General features: G+C 44.4%; 1 protein-coding gene across 2 annotated transcripts in view; it reads right to left on the bottom strand.

Annotated features, from left to right (window-relative positions):
* KIAA1210 (KIAA1210 ortholog) overlaps positions 1-18,619 on the bottom strand; it is an 82,786-nt gene that overhangs the window by 6,177 nt on the left and 57,990 nt on the right. The window contains exons 7-10 of one of the 2 annotated variants that reach the window (XM_042242197.2): positions 10,098-10,295; positions 6,465-6,570; positions 755-4,321; positions 545-610 (exon numbers count right to left, since the gene is read on the bottom strand). In XM_042242197.2, the coding sequence (XP_042098131.2) occupies positions 545-610; positions 755-4,321; positions 6,465-6,570; positions 10,098-10,295 (3,937 nt within the window). Of the gene's footprint in view, positions 1-544; positions 4,322-6,464; positions 6,571-10,097; positions 10,296-18,619 lie in introns of both variants that reach the window. The other variant, XM_042242196.2, reaches the window with a different exon arrangement.

Below are 18,619 nucleotides of genomic sequence, written 5' to 3'. Positions count from 1 at the left end.
ATAAATTAAGACTTCAAGCTGAGAGTCTGAATATTGTGCTCTATTAATGAGTTGGCTTCAAAAATAAACATGGAGGACTCCCCTGGAGGTCCAGTGCTTAAGATTCTATATTTCTACTACAGCAGGTTTGATCTCTGGTCAGGAAACTAAAATCCCACATGGTGAGTAGCAAAATAAATAAATAAATAAATAAATAAAAGCTATGTGGTGTTGAAGGAAGCATAATACATGTAAAGATATTTTGAGAAAGGCATAAAATCCCATCTGCATGTATATGGGGTAAGGGGGGTGGGGAGATGGTTACATGTCCATTACAGAATGTGGACAAATGTCCAAAGGAGACCCCATTGGGAAAGAGAAGACTCCAAGTTAACCATCTCCAAATCTATTCATCTAGAATAGAGCATTATTTTGCCCCTAAATCCCCAAGCCAGCCCTATCAAAGCCACAAGGCTAGAACAGACTTCCTCCCATTAAAGATTTTGCTTTCTGGTTCTTCTCGCCTCTTGGTACCTGCTGCCCATCTGGGAAGATAAAGACTCACCTGGAATCCTGTAAGCAGGTTGCTTCTTGGCCATCCTTTCAGATTTGGGCCTCCTCTGTTGCTTCTCTGCAAAGTCAGATACTGTGGTGAGGTTTTGCATGGTGCCCAGGGCCCCCTCAGAAGCCGTTCTGATTGGCTGGGCTGTATCTACAGAGGATGAAATTGAGCCCAATGAGAGTGAAAAAAGTTTGATAAAACCTTGTTTCTCACCCTTATACTTCTGTGAGGAAGAGGTTCTTCTCAGTCGGACTCCAAAAACCTTTTCAACATCAGCCCCGTTGTTGGATGAATCTGAATGGCTGTTATTTTCATCACTCTCAGGAACTTCCTCCTGAGAGGAACTGCTTCCAGAAGTGGGCACTTGCAAGAAAGGAGCATTGGCCAGCATGAGCTTGGTAGGGCCAGTTGTGATGTTCTTAGTGAGGTATTCAGAGCTTTGGCTGGGTTTCTTGATTTTGCTTGGAGAAGCCAGGTCTCTGGGTAGAGACCAGCAGCTAGGTTCACTCTCCAAAGTGGTTCCTTCAGCAGCAGCACTCATGGGACTTGGATAAACCTGTTGCTGATGTTCAGGGTCTGCAGGAGCCTGAAAAATATTTTTGGGAGGCAGATGCTGCTCAGAACTGCTCCGCTTCACAGGTGCACTCACTGGGCCTGTTGAGAGCATCAGTGGCTGAAACTCAGCTCCATCTTTGACTGGGCTGGGGAGTTTGCCAGGCAGCCACTCTTCACAACTCTTCCATTCTTCAGGAGAGCTCTCAGAAGCTGAGGAGGTTTCTTGCTGGTACTCAGACTTCCCCAGTGTCTGGGCAAGATGTCTGGGAGGCAGCTGCTCTTTAAAACTGCTCAGCTTCAGAGGAGCACTCTCTGAATGGGAGAGGACTTCTTGCAGGCCTTTGGGCTTCCCCGAGCTTGGTAAAAGGCTTTTCATGGGCGCTTGCTTCAAAGAAATGGCTGCCTCAACATCAGTACTCTCCCAGCCTGAGGAAATTTGCTGCTCAACTTTCAGCTTCAATGATTTGGAAGGTAGATTTGAAGATGAAGGATCCATGTGAGTTCCCTCCTCTGTACCAGGCCTCTCTGAAAAGACATGCTGTGCCATATACTTCACAAATGACTGAGAAGGACGCTTGACAATCACTGATTTCTTAGGTATGACTTCTTTATCAGCCATGCTCTCTAGACGTGAGGACATCTCCAGAACCCTAGACTTTTTAAGCACTTGGCTGAAATATATGGAAGGCAGTGGCCTTCCAGAAATGCCCACTTTGGCAGCAGCAGTCTCAAAACCCAATGATATTTGCTGGACTTTCTGTCTCACAGTGGAGTAGGGATGTTTGTCAGGCAGCAGCTCGGTAGATGCATCCCCTTCAGTGTTGACACTGTCTGGACCTTCAGAGATTGCCTGTTTGACTCCTGCTCTCATCGAGGCCTGAGAAGTCCTTCTGGGAGGCAGCGGCTCCATGGTAATGCCCCACTTGAAGGCAGCGCTCTCTGGACCTTCAGAGGCTGGTTGCTCAAACATGGGGATCTCCCAGGACTGCTGGATGGTGAGTCTGGGAGGCACAGGCACCCCCGGACCGCTCCACTCTGTGGGAGCACTCACAGACTCCAGTGGAATGATCTGTGGCTGGAATTTAGACTTCACAAAGGGCTGGGGAGGTGGCACCTCCACAAAGCTGCCCTCCCCAACAGCAGTGCTCTCCAAGGTTTTCTGGGTTCGAGGATTTGTCAAGGACTGGGGAGGATATTTGGGGAGCAATTTCTCCACCAGACTGATCTTCTGAGCAACAGAACCCTCCAAACCTGCAAATATACTCTGTTCAGCTTCAGAATAAGTCACAGAGACTTGTTCCTGGGCTAGAGCTCTCATCAGGGGCTGAGAATGATGCTTGGTAAGCAGTGCCTTCATAGAAGTGCTCTTCTCAACTACAGTGCTTTCTGTACCCATGGAGTCTTGGTACTCAATTGCTGGCCTCACCACGGCCTGGGAAGGACATGGGAAAGTCAGCAAGTGTACAGGTGTGGTCTTCTCAACATCGGGGCTCTCTGGACGTGCAGAGCTTTCTTGCTGAGCTGCTGGTTTCACTGAAGGCTGAGAAGGATGTCTTGGAGGCAGCACGCCTGCAGAAGTCATCGTTTTAACTGTCATCACTCCTGGGTCCAAGGAGACTGGTGGCTCAACTTTTGGCCTCATCAGGCGCTTAGAAGTCACTCTGGGAGGCAGTGGCTCCATGGAAATGCCCCACTCCATGGCTGCGCTCTCTGGGCCTGTGGAGGTGGATTGCTTGAATTTAGGGCTCACCCAGGACTGGAAAGTGTCCCTGGGAGGCACCTGCCACTCAAAAGCACCCTGCACTTCAGGTATGGTCTTTGAAGCCAGGGAGACTTCTTTGGGGTCTTTAGGCTTTGCCACAGCCTGGGCAAAGGATCCCATGGCCTGGGCAGGGGGTCCGGGAGACCCCCCTTCCTTGGTGTCATTGGCACTGTTGTACTTCTCCACATAACTATTTGATCCCATGGAGACTTTGTCTTCAGGCTCCCCCACAGCCTGAGAAACACATGTGGGAGTCGGCGGCTCATTAGAACCACTCATCTGTCCCAAGGAACCCAATTTTGTGAAGACTTCTTGGCCATCTTTGGACTTGCTCAGGGGCTGGAGAGAGGGTGTGGGAGCCTGGTGCTGCTCGAAATCACTGCCCTCTTTGGAAGTGCTCTTGGAATCAGAGAAGATAGCTGTGGCTTTGGACTTCCCTGAGGACTGTGAAGAATACCTAGGGGCCTGCTGCTGCTCGGGACTGCTCAGCTCCACAGCTGAACCTTTTGATTCTGGGAAGACTTCTTCATTCCTGTGCATCTTGGAGGGTAGGGAAGAATGTCCAGGAGCCAGCTGTTGCTCAGAATCACCGCCCTCCTCTGACATGCTCTTGGAATCTGAGATGATGACTGTAGGTTTTGACTTCCCGAAGGACCATGAAAGGCTTCTGGGAGGTGGTCTCCTGGCACAAAAGGCTCCCTCCACCAAGGCACTCACGCTCCTGGAGATCCTCGCTGTTAAGGCCTGCAGAACACTTCTGGTAGGCTTTTCTTTGAGGGTCTCTTGAGCGGACTTCATTTTAAATTGGACATTTTTCACATCAAAGCCAGAAGCTTCTTCCTTTTCAGGCTGGCTCTGAGAAGGCTCCATAAACATCTGATCATCCACTGCCACCGAGAGAGGATCTTGGGGTGTAGATGGCCTTCCTGCCACATGTGGTAGAGCAGCCCCGGCTTCTGGCTTCTTGGCTCCAGAAGTCCCATTTTCATGGGATGTTGACAGACCACCCACCACGGGCTCTTCCATGTCTTCAGGCTTGAGTTGTGATACTGACGCTTTTCTGGTTTCAGAATCTGCATCAGCAATTCCCCTTCCTGGGTCATCTTTACCTGACAGCAGCTCCTGAGGAGTAGTGCTTTCTGTCTGTGGTGTTGTGAGCTGCTCCATGACTTGCTTCTCTAAGGACAGTTGCCAGAAATGGCAATCCCTGGCGTTCTTATCAGCAGGTGGGGACCCAGCTCCATCACTTAGGCCAAGCACTCCAGTGGATTGTTCAAAGCTTCTTCCTTTGGATCCACACTCGTTCATTCCTGAAGTACTTGAGCTTTTCTTTCCACGGCGTTTCATGTATGCTGCTGGAAATGGGTAACTCTGACTCTCAGTAGCATCTGTGTTTATAGCCAGATCCACTGTCTTCTGTTTAGCAATCTCAATCTTGTTGCTCTGTTCCTGGCTTGAGGCACCTGTACCAAACAGAAGGAAGAAAAATGTGTTCTTTTGATTTTCTAAAATAAGAATACTCTGCCTTGTCCCAATGGGTACCTGTTTGCTATTAAATTCCCTAGTGTGGAGAAGTAGCTACTCAGAAGATAGAGAACGACTAGGTCACTGTTAGCCTTCTGCATTTGGAAATTTTTAAATATAAGTGAAATTCAGTTTTATGAACTGATTCCAAGGTTGGCACATCACCATCATATCAATAGTCTGTTCCACCATTAGAAGTGAGACACATCAAAAAGCAATTTTTGAACTTGTAACAATTACCTTTTAGGAAACTGACTGGGGCAGGGTGAAAGGAAATTTTAGTATTTATATTTTCTACTTAATTCTACTTAATTTTAACATGATATACAGGTATTTTTATTTTTTTTTAAGAAAGGTGTCAACGGGGGTTATCTGCAAGGTAGGATTATGCCTTCCCCACTTCTTCTGCTTTCAACTCTATTAAAATGACCTAACATAATATACATGCAAAGAAATTCTTGAAAAGCCTTAACATTTGCACTGATCCACAGGCCTCAGGTCAAACACAAGGCAGCAGTTCTACAGGTTGATCTTCTCTTCCCTAGTAATATTACTATGTGTGTTCAGTCATGTCCTACTCTTTTGCAACCCCATGGACTGTAGCCCTCCAGGCCCCTCTGTCCATGGGATTTCCCAGGCAAGAATACTGGAGTGGGTTACTATACCCTCCTCCAGAGAATCCACGTCTCCTGCACGGGCAGGCAGGTTTTTTCAGTTCAGTTCAGTTCAGTCGCTCAGTCGTGTCTGGCTCTTTGCGACCCCATGGACTGCAGCACGGCAGGCCTCCCTGTCCATCACCAACTCCCGGAGTCCACTCAAACTCATGTCCATTGAGTCGGTGATGCCATCCAGCCATCTCATCCTCTGTCGTCCCCTTCGCCTCCCGCCTTCACTCTTTCCCAGCATCAAGGTCTTTTAAAAAGAGTCAGCTCTTTGCATCAGGTGGCCAAAGTATTGGTTTTTTACCACTCACTTTAATCCCTGGGTGAGAGGGCCTTGGCCACCACCCCTCCCTCATCATCCACTGGTCTCTAGCTCCATCTAGTGGTTACACATTTAGAATCTAGAACTGGGCATGGTTGGGGTTGCGGGGGTGGAGGGTGCAGGGAGCTGCACTCCAAACCACTCACTCCCATGACGTGGAAAATCAATGTATCTGCCCTCCTGGACACCGAGTAAGTTTTATCCTCTGTGTAAAAGGGACAGCTATGAAAAATAAATATGAAAAGAGGATAAAAAGAAAGTTAAAAGTCACTCACTTAATTTCTTTGTTGCTGTTATATACAAAAGTTTTGTGGTTTTGTTACTCTTCGTGGGAAAATGTTTTTAGAGGTATCCTGACTTTGAACCCACTTGTGAAACCCTTTATGGCAAAAATATGAAATAACTATTTGACTTAATTTGTGGAACAGGAATTTTGGTTTTCCAAGTGCTGCTGGAAATTAGATTGTCATCAGCTGGAGCCAATACACACACACAAACACACAGAGTGATTTTTCACTCCAGTGGTATTTTTTGTTTGGGGGTTTGATAGGTGTTGGCTGCCAAGGGCATCTGCGGCTGTCCAAGCCCTCTTTGTCCATGGATAAGGGAACTGGTCTCACTGTTAACACAAGACCTTTTCTCTCTATTAGAAGAGAAAAGCAACTTTTAAAAAACAGGCTTTTTTTCCACCAATTCTGTTATTGTTGTCTGGTTTTGTTGCTGTGGGGGAAAGCTGAAGGGGAAATCACTGGCTGCTCTCAGATATCTGGGCTTACTGAAGAACTTGGCATGGACATTAGATGTGGAGAGGATTAAACAAACTGACAAATATGCACAAAATGCCTCTCTGGTTGGAAACTCATTTAGGTAAAGTAGGAATCCAGGTATGGCCTTTTACCTAACACAAGTGGCAACTATATTAAATGGGCAGTTCAAACGGAGAAACTTGGACCATATTAATATGCATCTTAAATTTTACGCCCTCAGAAGATCAAGGATAGAGGCCTGGGCAATAATCCATTACATAGTTCTTGTCACATAGCACTGTGCCATTAAGCTTGAGTATGTGTTTATGGATGACGGCGAAGATATGCCAACCTGCGCTGTCTTTTTTCGGCTTCTTTTCGTCAGCTTCTTTTGGTTTGGTTGCGCTTTTCTCTTCAGAAGCCACTGGGAGGCTTGGCTCCTCCTGTTTTGGTTTCACCTAGAAGAGGGAAAGACTTTGAATCAGGCTGAAATGCTCTCCACCCACCCCTGCATGGTTGCCAAAGAAAAAATCATCAGGAAAAAAAAAAAAAAAGTCCTTGCTATCCAAAAGGCTGTGTTGGGAACATAACAATACCATTCACAATGGAAATTATTTCAGTAGTATCCATAACCTGGTGATCATTTTACCTACTGGCAATACTTCATTTAGACTTGCAGTTTCTGGTCTCTGAGTGATATCTGCAGGGAACTCTTGAAAACACCTCAGAAACCACTGACCCACACTGCAAGGCCATCAATCTGATGATGGGGCTGTGGGGCCTGATAACAATCATGACATACATCTAAAGGCAAACATACAGCTCTATGTTACCACTCGAAGTGCCTTGGTAAACAGACTCAGCTCAAAATTATTTCCTTTTGAATGGATCAAGTCAGACAGACCTGGGTTCGGATCTCTGCTCCATCATGTGTTCTCCGTATGATCTTGGGCAAGTTACTCTCTATATCTCTGTCCACATCTATAAATTAAGAATAAGGGGAACCCTCCTGTGGGACTTGCAGACCTAAGAAATTCCAAAGCAGGGAGCCAGTAGCAGCAGCCTCTCTGTCATAAAGGATCCTGAACACTTTTATCTTCATTCATCCATGTGTCAGGGAGAGAGGCAAAAGGAAGAAGTAGATGCCCTGACCTTGTTAGAGAGTGCTATCCAGGCCTTACCTCAATTAGGCTATGCAGAAAGAAGGGTCTTGCTAAATCTTCCTTCATCAACATTCCCTATATGTCCCGGTTTGTGGTGAAGTGTCCAGGTGATCATGCATATACAGGACTTTATGTATATGGCCTAGTGATTGATCACCGTCTGCTTGACATTGAACCAAGGAGATTCTCTCAGTGCTACTAGAAGTCCTCCTTCCTCCTAGGCCCACCGTTCTGCCAGCTATTCTTTGATCTTATACTTTATTTTCTTACTAAAGCAAAACTGCAATGTTTAAGCTAGGGGCAACATGATGGGGGTGAAAATAGAACTGAACCGGAAGTCAGAAGATGGGGTTCTGGTCCTACTTCTGCCATTACCAGAGTGTATGACCTTGGACATCTATTTGTGCTTTAATGTCCTTCCTGGTAAAATGCCTGCAACTATTAAATCTTTTCATCTCCTCCATCTCTGATTTATAGCCATTTACTTATAGCTGAGAGTTACTGAGGCTAAAGACTCAGCCAAGTGAATCTTCCAGCTAACTGACATTCTTTACCAAATTTTAAAAATTCTTTGTTGTTGTCATTCAGTAATTAAGTCATGTCCGACTCTTTGTGACCCCATGGACTGTAGCATGCCAGACTCCTCTCTCATTCACTATTTCCTAGAGTTTTCTCAAACTCATGTTTATTGAGTTGGTGATGCCATCCAACGATCTCATCCTCTGTCACCCCTTTCTCTCGCCCTCAATCTTTCCCAGCATCAGGGTCTTTTCCAATGAGTCGGCTCTTCGCATCAGGCGGCCAAAGTATTGGAGCTTCAGCTTCAGCATCAGCCTTTCCAATGAATAGTCAGAGTTGATTTCCTTTAGGATTGACTGGTTTGATCTCCTTGCTGTCCAAGGGACTCTCTAGAGTCTTCTCCAGCACATTTCAAAAGCATCAATTCTTTGGTGTTCAGCCTTTTTTATGGTTCAACTCTCATATCCATACGTAACTACTGGAAAAAACCTTAGCTTTGACTATATGGACTTTTGTCAGCAAAGTGATATCTCTGCTTTTTAATACATTGTCTAGGTTTGTCATAGCTTTTCTTCCAAGGAGCTTTCAATTTTAATTTCATGGCTGCAGTCACTCTCCACAGTGATTTTGGAGCCCAGGAAAATAAAATCTGCCACTGTTTCCATTTTTCCCCATTATTTACCATGAAGGGAAATGCTGATGGGACTGAATGACATGATCTTAGTTTTTTGAATGTTGGATTTTAAGCCAGCTTTTTCACTCCCCTCTTTCACCTTTGTCAAAGAGGCTGTTTAGTTCCTCTTTGCTTTCTGCCCTTAGTGGGTATCATCTACATATCTGAGGTTGTTGGTATTTCTCCCAGAAACCTTTTTTTTTTTTAAATTTTATTTATTTTTTAACTGAAGGATAATTGCTTTACAGAATTGTGTTGGTTTCTGCCAAACATCAACATGAATCAGCCATAGATATGTATATCTCCCAGCAATCTTGATTCCAGCTTGTGACTCATCTAGCCCAGCATTTCACATGCCTATAAGTTTAATAAGCAGGGTGACAATATACAGCCTTGACGTACTTCTTTCCCAATTTTGAACCAGTCCGTTGCTCCATGTCTGGTTCTAACTGTTGCTTCTTGACTTGCATACAGATTTCTCACGAGGCAGGTAAGGTGGTCTGGTATTCCCATCTCTTTAAGAATTTTCCACAGTTTGTTGTGATTTGCACAGTCAAAGGCTTTTGCAGTCAACAAAGCAGAAGTAGATGTTTTTCTGGAATTCCCTTGCTTTTTCAATGATCCAATGGATGTTAGCAATTTGATCTCTAGTTCCTCTGCCTTTTCTAAATCTAGCTTGTACATCTGGAAATTCTTGATTTAATTCTTAGTTTTTAGTAAAAAAATGTTTTTCAAAGGAATTACTTCCCTATCTTCCTAAACACAGATCAGGGAATATAGTCCAAATTTTCTTGATGATTTGGATGAGTAGTGAACATGACCTATTACACTGGATGCTGATACAGTGTGGCCCTGATAGAGGTGGGCGAGGTTCTTCATCCCTATACTGAAGGACCCCAGATAGTTTGTGTCATTTCTTTCTGCTGTCAACTGTCACTTCTCTTTGGTATCAGATCTGATTTTGGTCTGTGGCCATGTTTTAAACATAATTAGCTTGCCTAAGTGTGCTAGAAAGCATAAGAACTTGGTGACCTGTATGTGACATGGAGAGGTCTTTGGAGGGGTTAATAGCTGAGTTCTAAATGCTTGGCATTGCTGGAAGCCTGACCTCCAAAGAAGTGGAACAGTGCTGCCAATTGTAACTCATGGGTCTTATCTGATTCATAATTAAAAAGAATCCTGATCTGGGCTATGATTGAATATCTTCTACAAAGAGCACTGAGTAAATTCCCAGATACTAAGCCAGTAAGCAATTTCTTAGGAGTTAGGTCACTCTTTCTGCTTTCTTCCATCCCTTTTATGTAAGTTCCATCTATGTAGAACATCCCAGGCACTAGACACAAGTATGCTCACCTCTTTCCAGGGCTGTCAAACCTGGGACAGTGTCCTTGACTTCACCATTCCTACTTAGGGTATGGATCCCCCAAACCATACCACTTCCCTAGGAGCAGTTTGCAAAGGTTGGAACTCATCTTTTTTTGGGGTGGGGCATGAGTGCAGCTTGCAGGTTCTGCTTCCCTGACTTTAGATTGAACCCAAGCCACAGCACTGAAAGCCTAGAATCCTAACCACTAGGGAACTCCTATTTTCTTATATGAGAGTGTATTCCCAGGCCTCCTGAAGGACTTACAGTCACCTGGATGCTCTTCTTTTGTTTCCAGGGATTTAAAGCCATCTTGTATTGAGCAGCTGAGGAATCCAAACAGCTCTGGGTGGTGGCTGGGGTGTTGAAGCCAACAGGCACCTGGGTGCTGCTGGACAAGGAGGGCATGGCAAGCGTGATCAAGGACTGTGAGCGAACCAATCCAGACGAGGGCTCAAAGGCACTCTGGAGAGAGTAGGAAAAGAGAAATGAGTCAGCTCTGTATGCTGGCCTTGGTCTCAAAGTTAGAAATTCCTCTGGCTGAAGAAACATTCCTAGAGAACTCCTTCATGATCTGCTGTCCCTTGTTCCTACAGCTAGAGTCAAGCTTCCAGTCAATGGGCCCCTTGGAGGCAAGGTGCACAATTTCAACTGGTTCCCTTGCAGGTGAAAACAAGAAACAAGATGTTCAGGTTGCTCCCCTGCTTACAATGCATTCAGGATCTCCCCTTTGCCCTCAGGATAGGAACCCCACCATTATACAGAGTTTACAAGGTCAGAGGTTTTGCATGTTCTCTTGTCCTGTACCCCTCTTATATTACAGAAGGGGCTGACTGGGGTGAGAGGCACAATCTATGTCAGTAAAACCTGTCAGAACTCAGCGATTTCTCCATAGAAGTGCTTGGAGGAAGAAATCTGGTTGGAAGAGGGTTTGTCTGAAAGCTACGTTTGCACAGACTATACACTACCTTATATTTACGGTTTCTGGATGCAAGGCTGATGGCAGTGCCCAGAGGGATGGAGTGTGCCACCACCAATGGGGTGGGGATGGAGCCTGTTGCCTTGTCCTTGCATGGCTGGTCTCTATGCCTCCAAACTATCTGGCCCGGGGGCTCCTATTTGGCTTCCTCTGTAGGACTTTCAAAGTAGTCTCCTCCAGGCTTCTTTTTTTAATTAATTTTTTTTTAAATTGAAGGATAATTGCTTTACAGCTCCAGGCTTCTTGACATGGCTTTTTCTATACCTTGAAGAGACACCCCAGAGCACCTCTTCTTTCTAAGAAGTTCCAGGTATTTGTGCTAGCAGAAGCCCCTTTGAAGTCAAGGTGATGACCCCCCTCTCTCCTGGATGTCAGTGGCAAATGATGCACTTTAGCAGGTAGACAGAAGTCCATGTGTGTTTATTCACTAGTTCTTCCCAAACTAGCTTTATGCAGTGCCAGGGTATTTGCAGCTTTCACATCCCTTCACATTTCCCCCTGACCGTCATATGTTGATCCAGTGATAACCTTAGTTACTATCTTAGCTCCCAATATGGTTCTTTTATGGCCTGTGATTCCAATGCCTGGGGACTTAACATAGCTAGCGGGTCAGACTGATGATACTTTCAGCTCACCATCCTCTTGTTGATTCTAGGAAAGGGAGCGGAATGATACAGTTATATTTGTGGGATCCATCACACAAAATATAGAGTGGTCCCAAGCCTTTTCTAACTTCTTTAGGTAACTTCCATCCATGAATGTATATAACAACACCTCATCCTGACACTATTGATTTATCTTTAGCTTGTATTATCTCTTGGAATTATGAACTTAATACTCAGTATACAGACTAATGGCTCTTATTTTATTGTTCTGAATATTTTTTTTCATGCTTCAGAGTGGTCTTAGGGTTCTGGTCTTTGGGGACTGGATGGCAACATCTATGCCCCCACTAACTTCACATGATCTGTCTCTCCACTGCCTCTCTGACCGTGGCTTTTACCACTTTCTGTTCCAGACCCATCATTGGTTTGCTGTTCTTCAAACATTCCTTGCATACTCTTCCCTCAAGGCATTTTCACTTGCTGTTTCTGCGCTTCCCCCATGTCAGCGTTAGCTCACCCACTCCCTTCAGGTCTGGATACAAAAGCCCCCTTCTCAGTGACACTTTCCCCGGTCAACTTATTTGAAATGTTAGCCTTCTACACTGACACTTCACAATCTCCCTCCATGGGTTATTTTTTTCCTCCTTGGCACTTTTTATCACTGTCTAACATATTGAGAAGGCGATGGCACCCCACTCCAGTACTCTTGCCTGGAAAATTCCATGAACAGAGGAGCCTGGTAGGCTGCAGTCCATGGGGTCGCTAGGAGTCAGACACGACTGAGCGACTTCCTTTTCACTTTTCACTTTCATGCATTGGAGAAGGAAATGGCAACCCACTCCAGTGTTCTTGCCTGGAGAATCCCAGGGGCAGGGGAGCCTGGTGGGCTGCCATCTATGGGGTCACACAGAGTCGGCATGACTGAAGCAACTTAGCAGCAGCAGCAACATACTGTATGTTTTGCCTATTTTCTTGTTTATTGTTGATATCATGCCCCCCACTGCAATATAAACTCCATAAAGAAGAGTTTTCATCTGTTTTTATTTACTGCTGTATTCCTAACACCTACAACTGTGCTTAGTACACAGTAGTTGCTCAATGAATGTTTGTTGACCGGGTGAATTAATTATGTTAAAAGCTCCAAAGAGACACTGACCTTCTAAGAGGTCGTCAGAGAAAGCTGCTCTGTTCTCTGTATCATTTTAGTTATTCTTTCTGAGACCCACTAGCTCCAGCCAAAGATAGATGGAAAAAGTCTCAGCAGTCTGTGAATCTAGAAATAAATTTGCTAGAGGATATCATATGATGCCTATTCAGCAAGTAAATACACACTTAATAAAGAAACATGTTCAATTCAGTTGTCATCCCAAATTTTGTAGCATAACACTATAGATAAAAGCACTGTTTCATGAAACACATTCTACAGCATAACAAACAAATCAGGCTCAGCAAAATTCTAGCAATTACTAGATTGAATGTATGCAGGAGATAGCTTATCTGTTCCCAATCACAGCCTAAGCCAAGAGTCCATCAAACTTAATAATGGCCACTAGTCTCCTTATGCCTGATGGACTGTCATTAAGGAATATTTGAGTCTTCAGGCTATACACAGGCCCACAGCTACCCTCAAACGGACTAAAAATGAGAGTGTGAAGCCATCAAGCATCATCTCCACCTGGTTATGGCACTCAAGCTCAGGCATGTGATTCAAAATAGCCGTAAGAGCATCTCTGTGGTTGGGTTTACAGTATGTAAGTTGTATATATTTTACAACTTCCCTTAAACTCACCAGTGAATTAAACTATTCAAATAAACTCTTTGGAATGCTGGGCAATATTTCTCAAAATATGGTCTGGGAATCCCCCCTAGTATCAGAATCACCTGGAGTGAGTGCTAAAAAAGCACTTTTACATTAAGATCTGATGAATAATTCTATCAGGGGAGGGGGCCTTAGAATAGGCTTAACAGGTTCTCCAAGTGAGTCTTCTGGGGGCTAGAGCTGTGAACCACTGTCTAGTCCTCTGCCATGAAGAGAAAGGCTCCTATTTTCAAACAGAAGCACACCAAGCTCTTGAATAATCACATCAGGTGCCTTAGAACAGGAGGCAGCCATATCTGTTCCCTCTGGGAAGCGGGGTTCCTTCTTAGTCTCTGCTTTTCCTCCAGCCACATTAGTCAGGAGAAACCTAGAAAAGTTACCACAGGAATCAACCACAGGATTTTCCAGGCTACCCAGGAAAAACAAACTGAATCCTTTCCTGAAAGAAAAGCAAGTGCAGGAAATGGGACTCCTTCCTCTATTTTTCCTTTGCCATCCCTCCTGCAACCCCACTCCTCCTTCTCTGCACTCTGAGAGCCAACACACCCAAGGTGTATATTACTCAGGAAGGCCAAGACGTTTTCATTCCTTCTCCTGTGATTTAGAGGGGAGTTAGCACAGACAGCTTCTGATTAACAGCTGGAGTGAAGTGAGCTCCTTTCACCTCAACATCTGGGAGATGTGCTAGGCCTGGCAGCTAATAACCCAGAACCTTCCTGGGGAAGGAACCTGGGTCAGGACTTAGGGCAGGGGAGGGGATCCTTCAGCACTGATTGTGAGGGGTGCTGGACAGTGATATGCTGTTAGTGGGGGTAAGGAGTGCTCTTTGAACAATTAAAACACATTTTAGCTCCTTTCCCCTTTCTGTCAAGTTTCTGCACCCTGTATAAAATTGTTCAATCAAACATGCACCCTTTTGATCATCCTTCTGATGGTTTCTTTGTCTGTTGTATGGTACCAGGGTTTTCCCATTTTCATTTAACTATTGATAAGAAACACTTGGGTGGGGATAGAGAGCAGTTTGGCTGCTTCTTAGAATATCAAACAAATCAAGCTCAGCAAAATTCTAGCAATTTCTAGATTCAAAGTGTGCAGGAGATAGCTTATCTTTTCCCAATTGTTATGTCTTAAATAATGGCATTGCTGCTGCTGCTGCTGCTGCTGCTGCTGCTGCTGCTGCTGCTGCTGCTGCTGCTAAGTTGCTTCAGTCATGTCCGACTCCGTGCGACCCCATAGACGGCAGCCCACCAGGCTCTCCGTCCCTGGGATTCTCCAGGCAAGAATACTGGAGTGGGTCGCCATTTCCTTCTCCAATGCATGAAGGTGAAAAGTGAAAGTGAAGTCACTCAGTCATGTCTGACTCCTAGCGACCCCATGGACTGCAGCCTACCAGGCTCCTCTGCCCATGGGATTTTCCAGGCAAGAGTACTGGAGTGGGGTGCCATCACCTTCTCTGAAATAATGGCATTACCTGGTGGCTATTTAGGCCAGATTTTATCAAGCCTTTGGCCTGAAAAGCTGTCACTTTAGGAAAAAAGCTCACTGTGAAACTATCTGGGAGGTTTTGACACTGGGATGCTAGGGAGCTAGGTTCTGTATGAGCCATTCAGCTGAAAGCTCCCAAGGCAAGTAGTCTTTGGAACATCTCCAGAAGAAGCAGCAGCTCTTGGTGGGAAAAGTGGTTCTCAGTAGGAGACTTCTCTGCCATGGTATGCTGGCACAGGATATGACTGGCTGTTAGGACTTTAATTTCCCAAGTGTGTCAAAGTACAGTATGTGCTCATTCCTGGGAATTCCTGTGCAGCTGCAGCCTCACTCAATTTCTGTTTCATAAAAGGTGTTGTGCCATCTTGCCATCCTGAAAGTTGTAGGAGGTAGAATTTCACATATCCCCTGAAGCTCCCTGCTATCTAAAGCTCCCCAGTTCCTTAAGTAGTATAGAGAATAAGAACATGAACTTTGGAGTCAAAAAGGCCTGAATTTGAGGTCCTAGCCAAGCAATTTTTAAAACTGTTTGAGCTCAGACAAGTTACTTAACCTCTTTGAGCCTCAGTTTCTATGTCTTTAATATAGGGATAATAATAATATATACTTTAGTGTGCTGTTTTTAAAATTAGATGAAATGATACATGTGAAGTGCCTTTCACACAGGAAAGTCTGAACAAGTATTAGCTGATATTGTTATTGGTGGGCATTGGTTGTCCAAATTTGGAGAACTGCTAGAGTGCACATGGCTGGGTGAAAACTGGTATGAATTTGGGGAGGAATCCTCAGTTTGAGTCCCAGCTGTATCTCTGATTGGTGCTGTGGCCTTGGTCAAGTCATTTCACCTCTCTGAACCTCAGTTTTTTCCACCCAAAATGGGAATAATAGTATCTTCCCTATCTACATTTCAGAGTATTTGAGATAATGAAAGGCACCTATATCTATGCAAAATAACTTTGTAAGCTACAAATTTCTATGCAGCAATGGGGAAGTGGGCATTATGCTCTCTTCTGATGTATCAGAGGATTTTTAAGAATATTGTTCTGAAACTGGAGCCGATTATACAGAGTGAAGTAAGCCAGAAAGAAAAACACCAATACAGTATACTAACACATATATATGGAATTTAGGAAGATGGCAATGACGACCCTGTATGCAAGACAGGAAAAAAGACACAGATGTGTATAACGGACTTTTGGACTCAGAGGGAGAGGGAGAGGGTGGGATGATTTGGGAGAATGGCATTCTAACATGTATACTATCATGTAAGAATTGAATCGCCAGTCTATGTCTGATGCAGGATACAGCATGCTTGGGGCTGGTGCATGGGGATGACCCAGAGAGATGTTATGGGGAGGGAGGTGGGAGGGGGGTTCATGTTTGGGAATGCATGTAAGAATTAAAGATTTTAAAATTAAAAAAAAAACTAAAAAAAATAATAAAACCTAATGAAAAAAAAAAGAATATTGTTCTGGGCTTCAGAGACCTATTTGTAAATAATAATGATGAATTATGAAGTAAGCCATCATGGGCAAAGCAAGAGACATGATAAGGGGAGAGCCTTGCAGCAATCTAAATGAACTCTTCATTAGCCAATACAGTGGAATAACTGGAAGCTACTTAACCCCCACCATGTTAAATGTTAGCAACACTTATCCTGCAATGGGACTAAAGTCTAGGCATTTAATCAGCTCAAGCTTTAAGCACCAAAATAACTGATACAGCTCTTTCTCAAGAGTGAAAATGCATGACTTCTTTTCCATACAATTGTTTTTCTCCATAAAAAGCCATATTGAGGAAAAATATTCTATGGACTCATTGGGGAATATGAAGTTGACTCACTGATGAAGATGAACCGGGTTGGAAAGGTAGCAGGGGTCAGGGAAGCTCTAAGTAGGAGGATCCTCTGGTCCAAGGATGGGGAAGAAAGAGGGGACTTTGCTAAACTGGAACTGAAAGGGACAAGGCACACAACTCTTTACCCAAGGAAGTATGGAAGTAGTCTTAGACAACAAGGCCTTAAGGCAGTCCTTCCCATTCTGCCCCAGGGGTTTTGGAGGAAAAAGTAAGCTTTGGGTCCTTGAGAGATAACATGTATTTTTCCCTGTGTCACCAGTAGGAGGCAGCAGCTCAGAAAAGAAAGAAGAAAACAGCAAACTTGGAAAGACTCTGAGAGGGTAGTGTGTGTTAGTCACTCAGTCGTGTCCGACTCTTTGTGACCCCATGGACTGTAGCACACCAGGCTCCTCTGTGCATGGAATTATCCAGGCAAGAATATTGGAATGGGTTACCATTTCCTTCTCCAGGGGATCTTCCCAACCCAGGGATTGAACCCAGCTCTCCTATATTGCAGGCAGCCTCTTTGAGAGGATAGAGATTTAGTCATCTTTAGTCTGACTTCATGGTGGAGAAGTCTGACAGAATGTGGTCCACTGGAGAAGGGAATGGCAAGCCACTTCAGTATTCTTGCCTTGAGAACCCCATGAACAGTAGGAAAAGGCAAAATGATAGGACACCAAAAAAGGAACTCCCCAGGTCATTAGGTGCCCAATATGCTACTGAAGATCAGTGGAGAAATAACTCCAGAAAGAATGAAGGGATGGAGCCAAAGCAAAAACAATACTCAGCTGTGGATGTGACTGGTGATAGAAGCAAGATCCGATGCTGTAAAGAGCAATATTGCATAGGAACCTGGAATGTCAGGTCCATGAATCAAGGCAAATTGGAAGTGGTCAAACAAGAGATGGCAAGGGTGAACGTCGACATTCTAGGAATCAGCGAACTAAAATGGACTGGAATGGGTGAATTTAACTCAGATGACCATTATATCTACTACTGCAGGCAGGAATCCCTCAGAAGAAATGGAGTAGCCATCATGGTCAACAGAAGAGTCCAAAATGCAGTACTTGGATGCAATCTCAAAAATGACAAAATGATCTCTGTTGGTCTCCAAGGCAAACCATTCAATATCACAGTTATCCAAGTCTATGCCCCACCCAGTAACACTGAAGAAACTAAAGTTGAACGGTTTTATGAAGAATTACAGGAGCTTTTAGAACTAACACCCAAAAAAGATGTCCTTTTCATTATAGGGGACTGGAATGCAAAAGTAGGAAGTCAAGAAACACCTGGAGTAACAGGCAAATTTGTCCTTGGAATGTGGAATGAAGCAGGGCAGAGACTAATAGAGTTTTGCCAAGAAAATGCACTGGTCATAGCAAACACCCTCTACACAAGGACATCACCAGATGGTCCACACCGAAATCAGATTGATTATATTTTTTGCAGCCAAAGATGGAGAAGCTCTATACAGTCAACAAAAACAAGACTGGGAGCTGACTGTGGCTCAGATCATGAACTCCTTATTACCAAATTCAGACTCAAATTGAAGAAAGTAGGGAAAACCGCTAGACCATTCAGGTATGACCTAAATCAAATCCCTTATGATTATACAGTGGAAGTGAGAAATAGATTTAAGGGCCTAGATCTGATAGATAGAGTGCCTGATGAACTATGGAATGAGGTTCGTGACATTGTACAGGAGACAGGGATCAAGACCATCCCCATGGAAAAGAAATGCAAAAAAGCACAATGGCTGTCTGGGGAGGCCTTACAAATAGCTGTGAAGAGAAGAGAGGCAAAAAGCAAAGGAGAAAAGGAAAGATATAAGCATCTGAATGCAGAGTTCCAGAGAATAGCAAGAAGAGATACGAAAGCCTTCTTCAGCGATCAGTGCAAAGAAATAGAGGAAAACAACAGAATGGGAAAGACTAGAGATCTCGTCAAGAGAAATAGATGGGGAAACAGTAGAAACAGTGTCAGACTTTATTTTGGGGGGCTCCAAAATCACTGCAGATGGTGACTGCAGCCATGAAATTAAAAGACGCTTACTCCTTGGAAG

The sequence above is a fragment of the Ovis aries genome, chromosome X, assembly GCF_016772045.2.
Source record: "Ovis aries strain OAR_USU_Benz2616 breed Rambouillet chromosome X, ARS-UI_Ramb_v3.0, whole genome shotgun sequence".
Lineage (NCBI taxonomy): Eukaryota > Metazoa > Chordata > Mammalia > Artiodactyla > Bovidae > Ovis > Ovis aries.
Note: the sequence above shows the minus strand (reverse complement) of the source record. Positions and strands in the feature narration are given on the sequence as shown.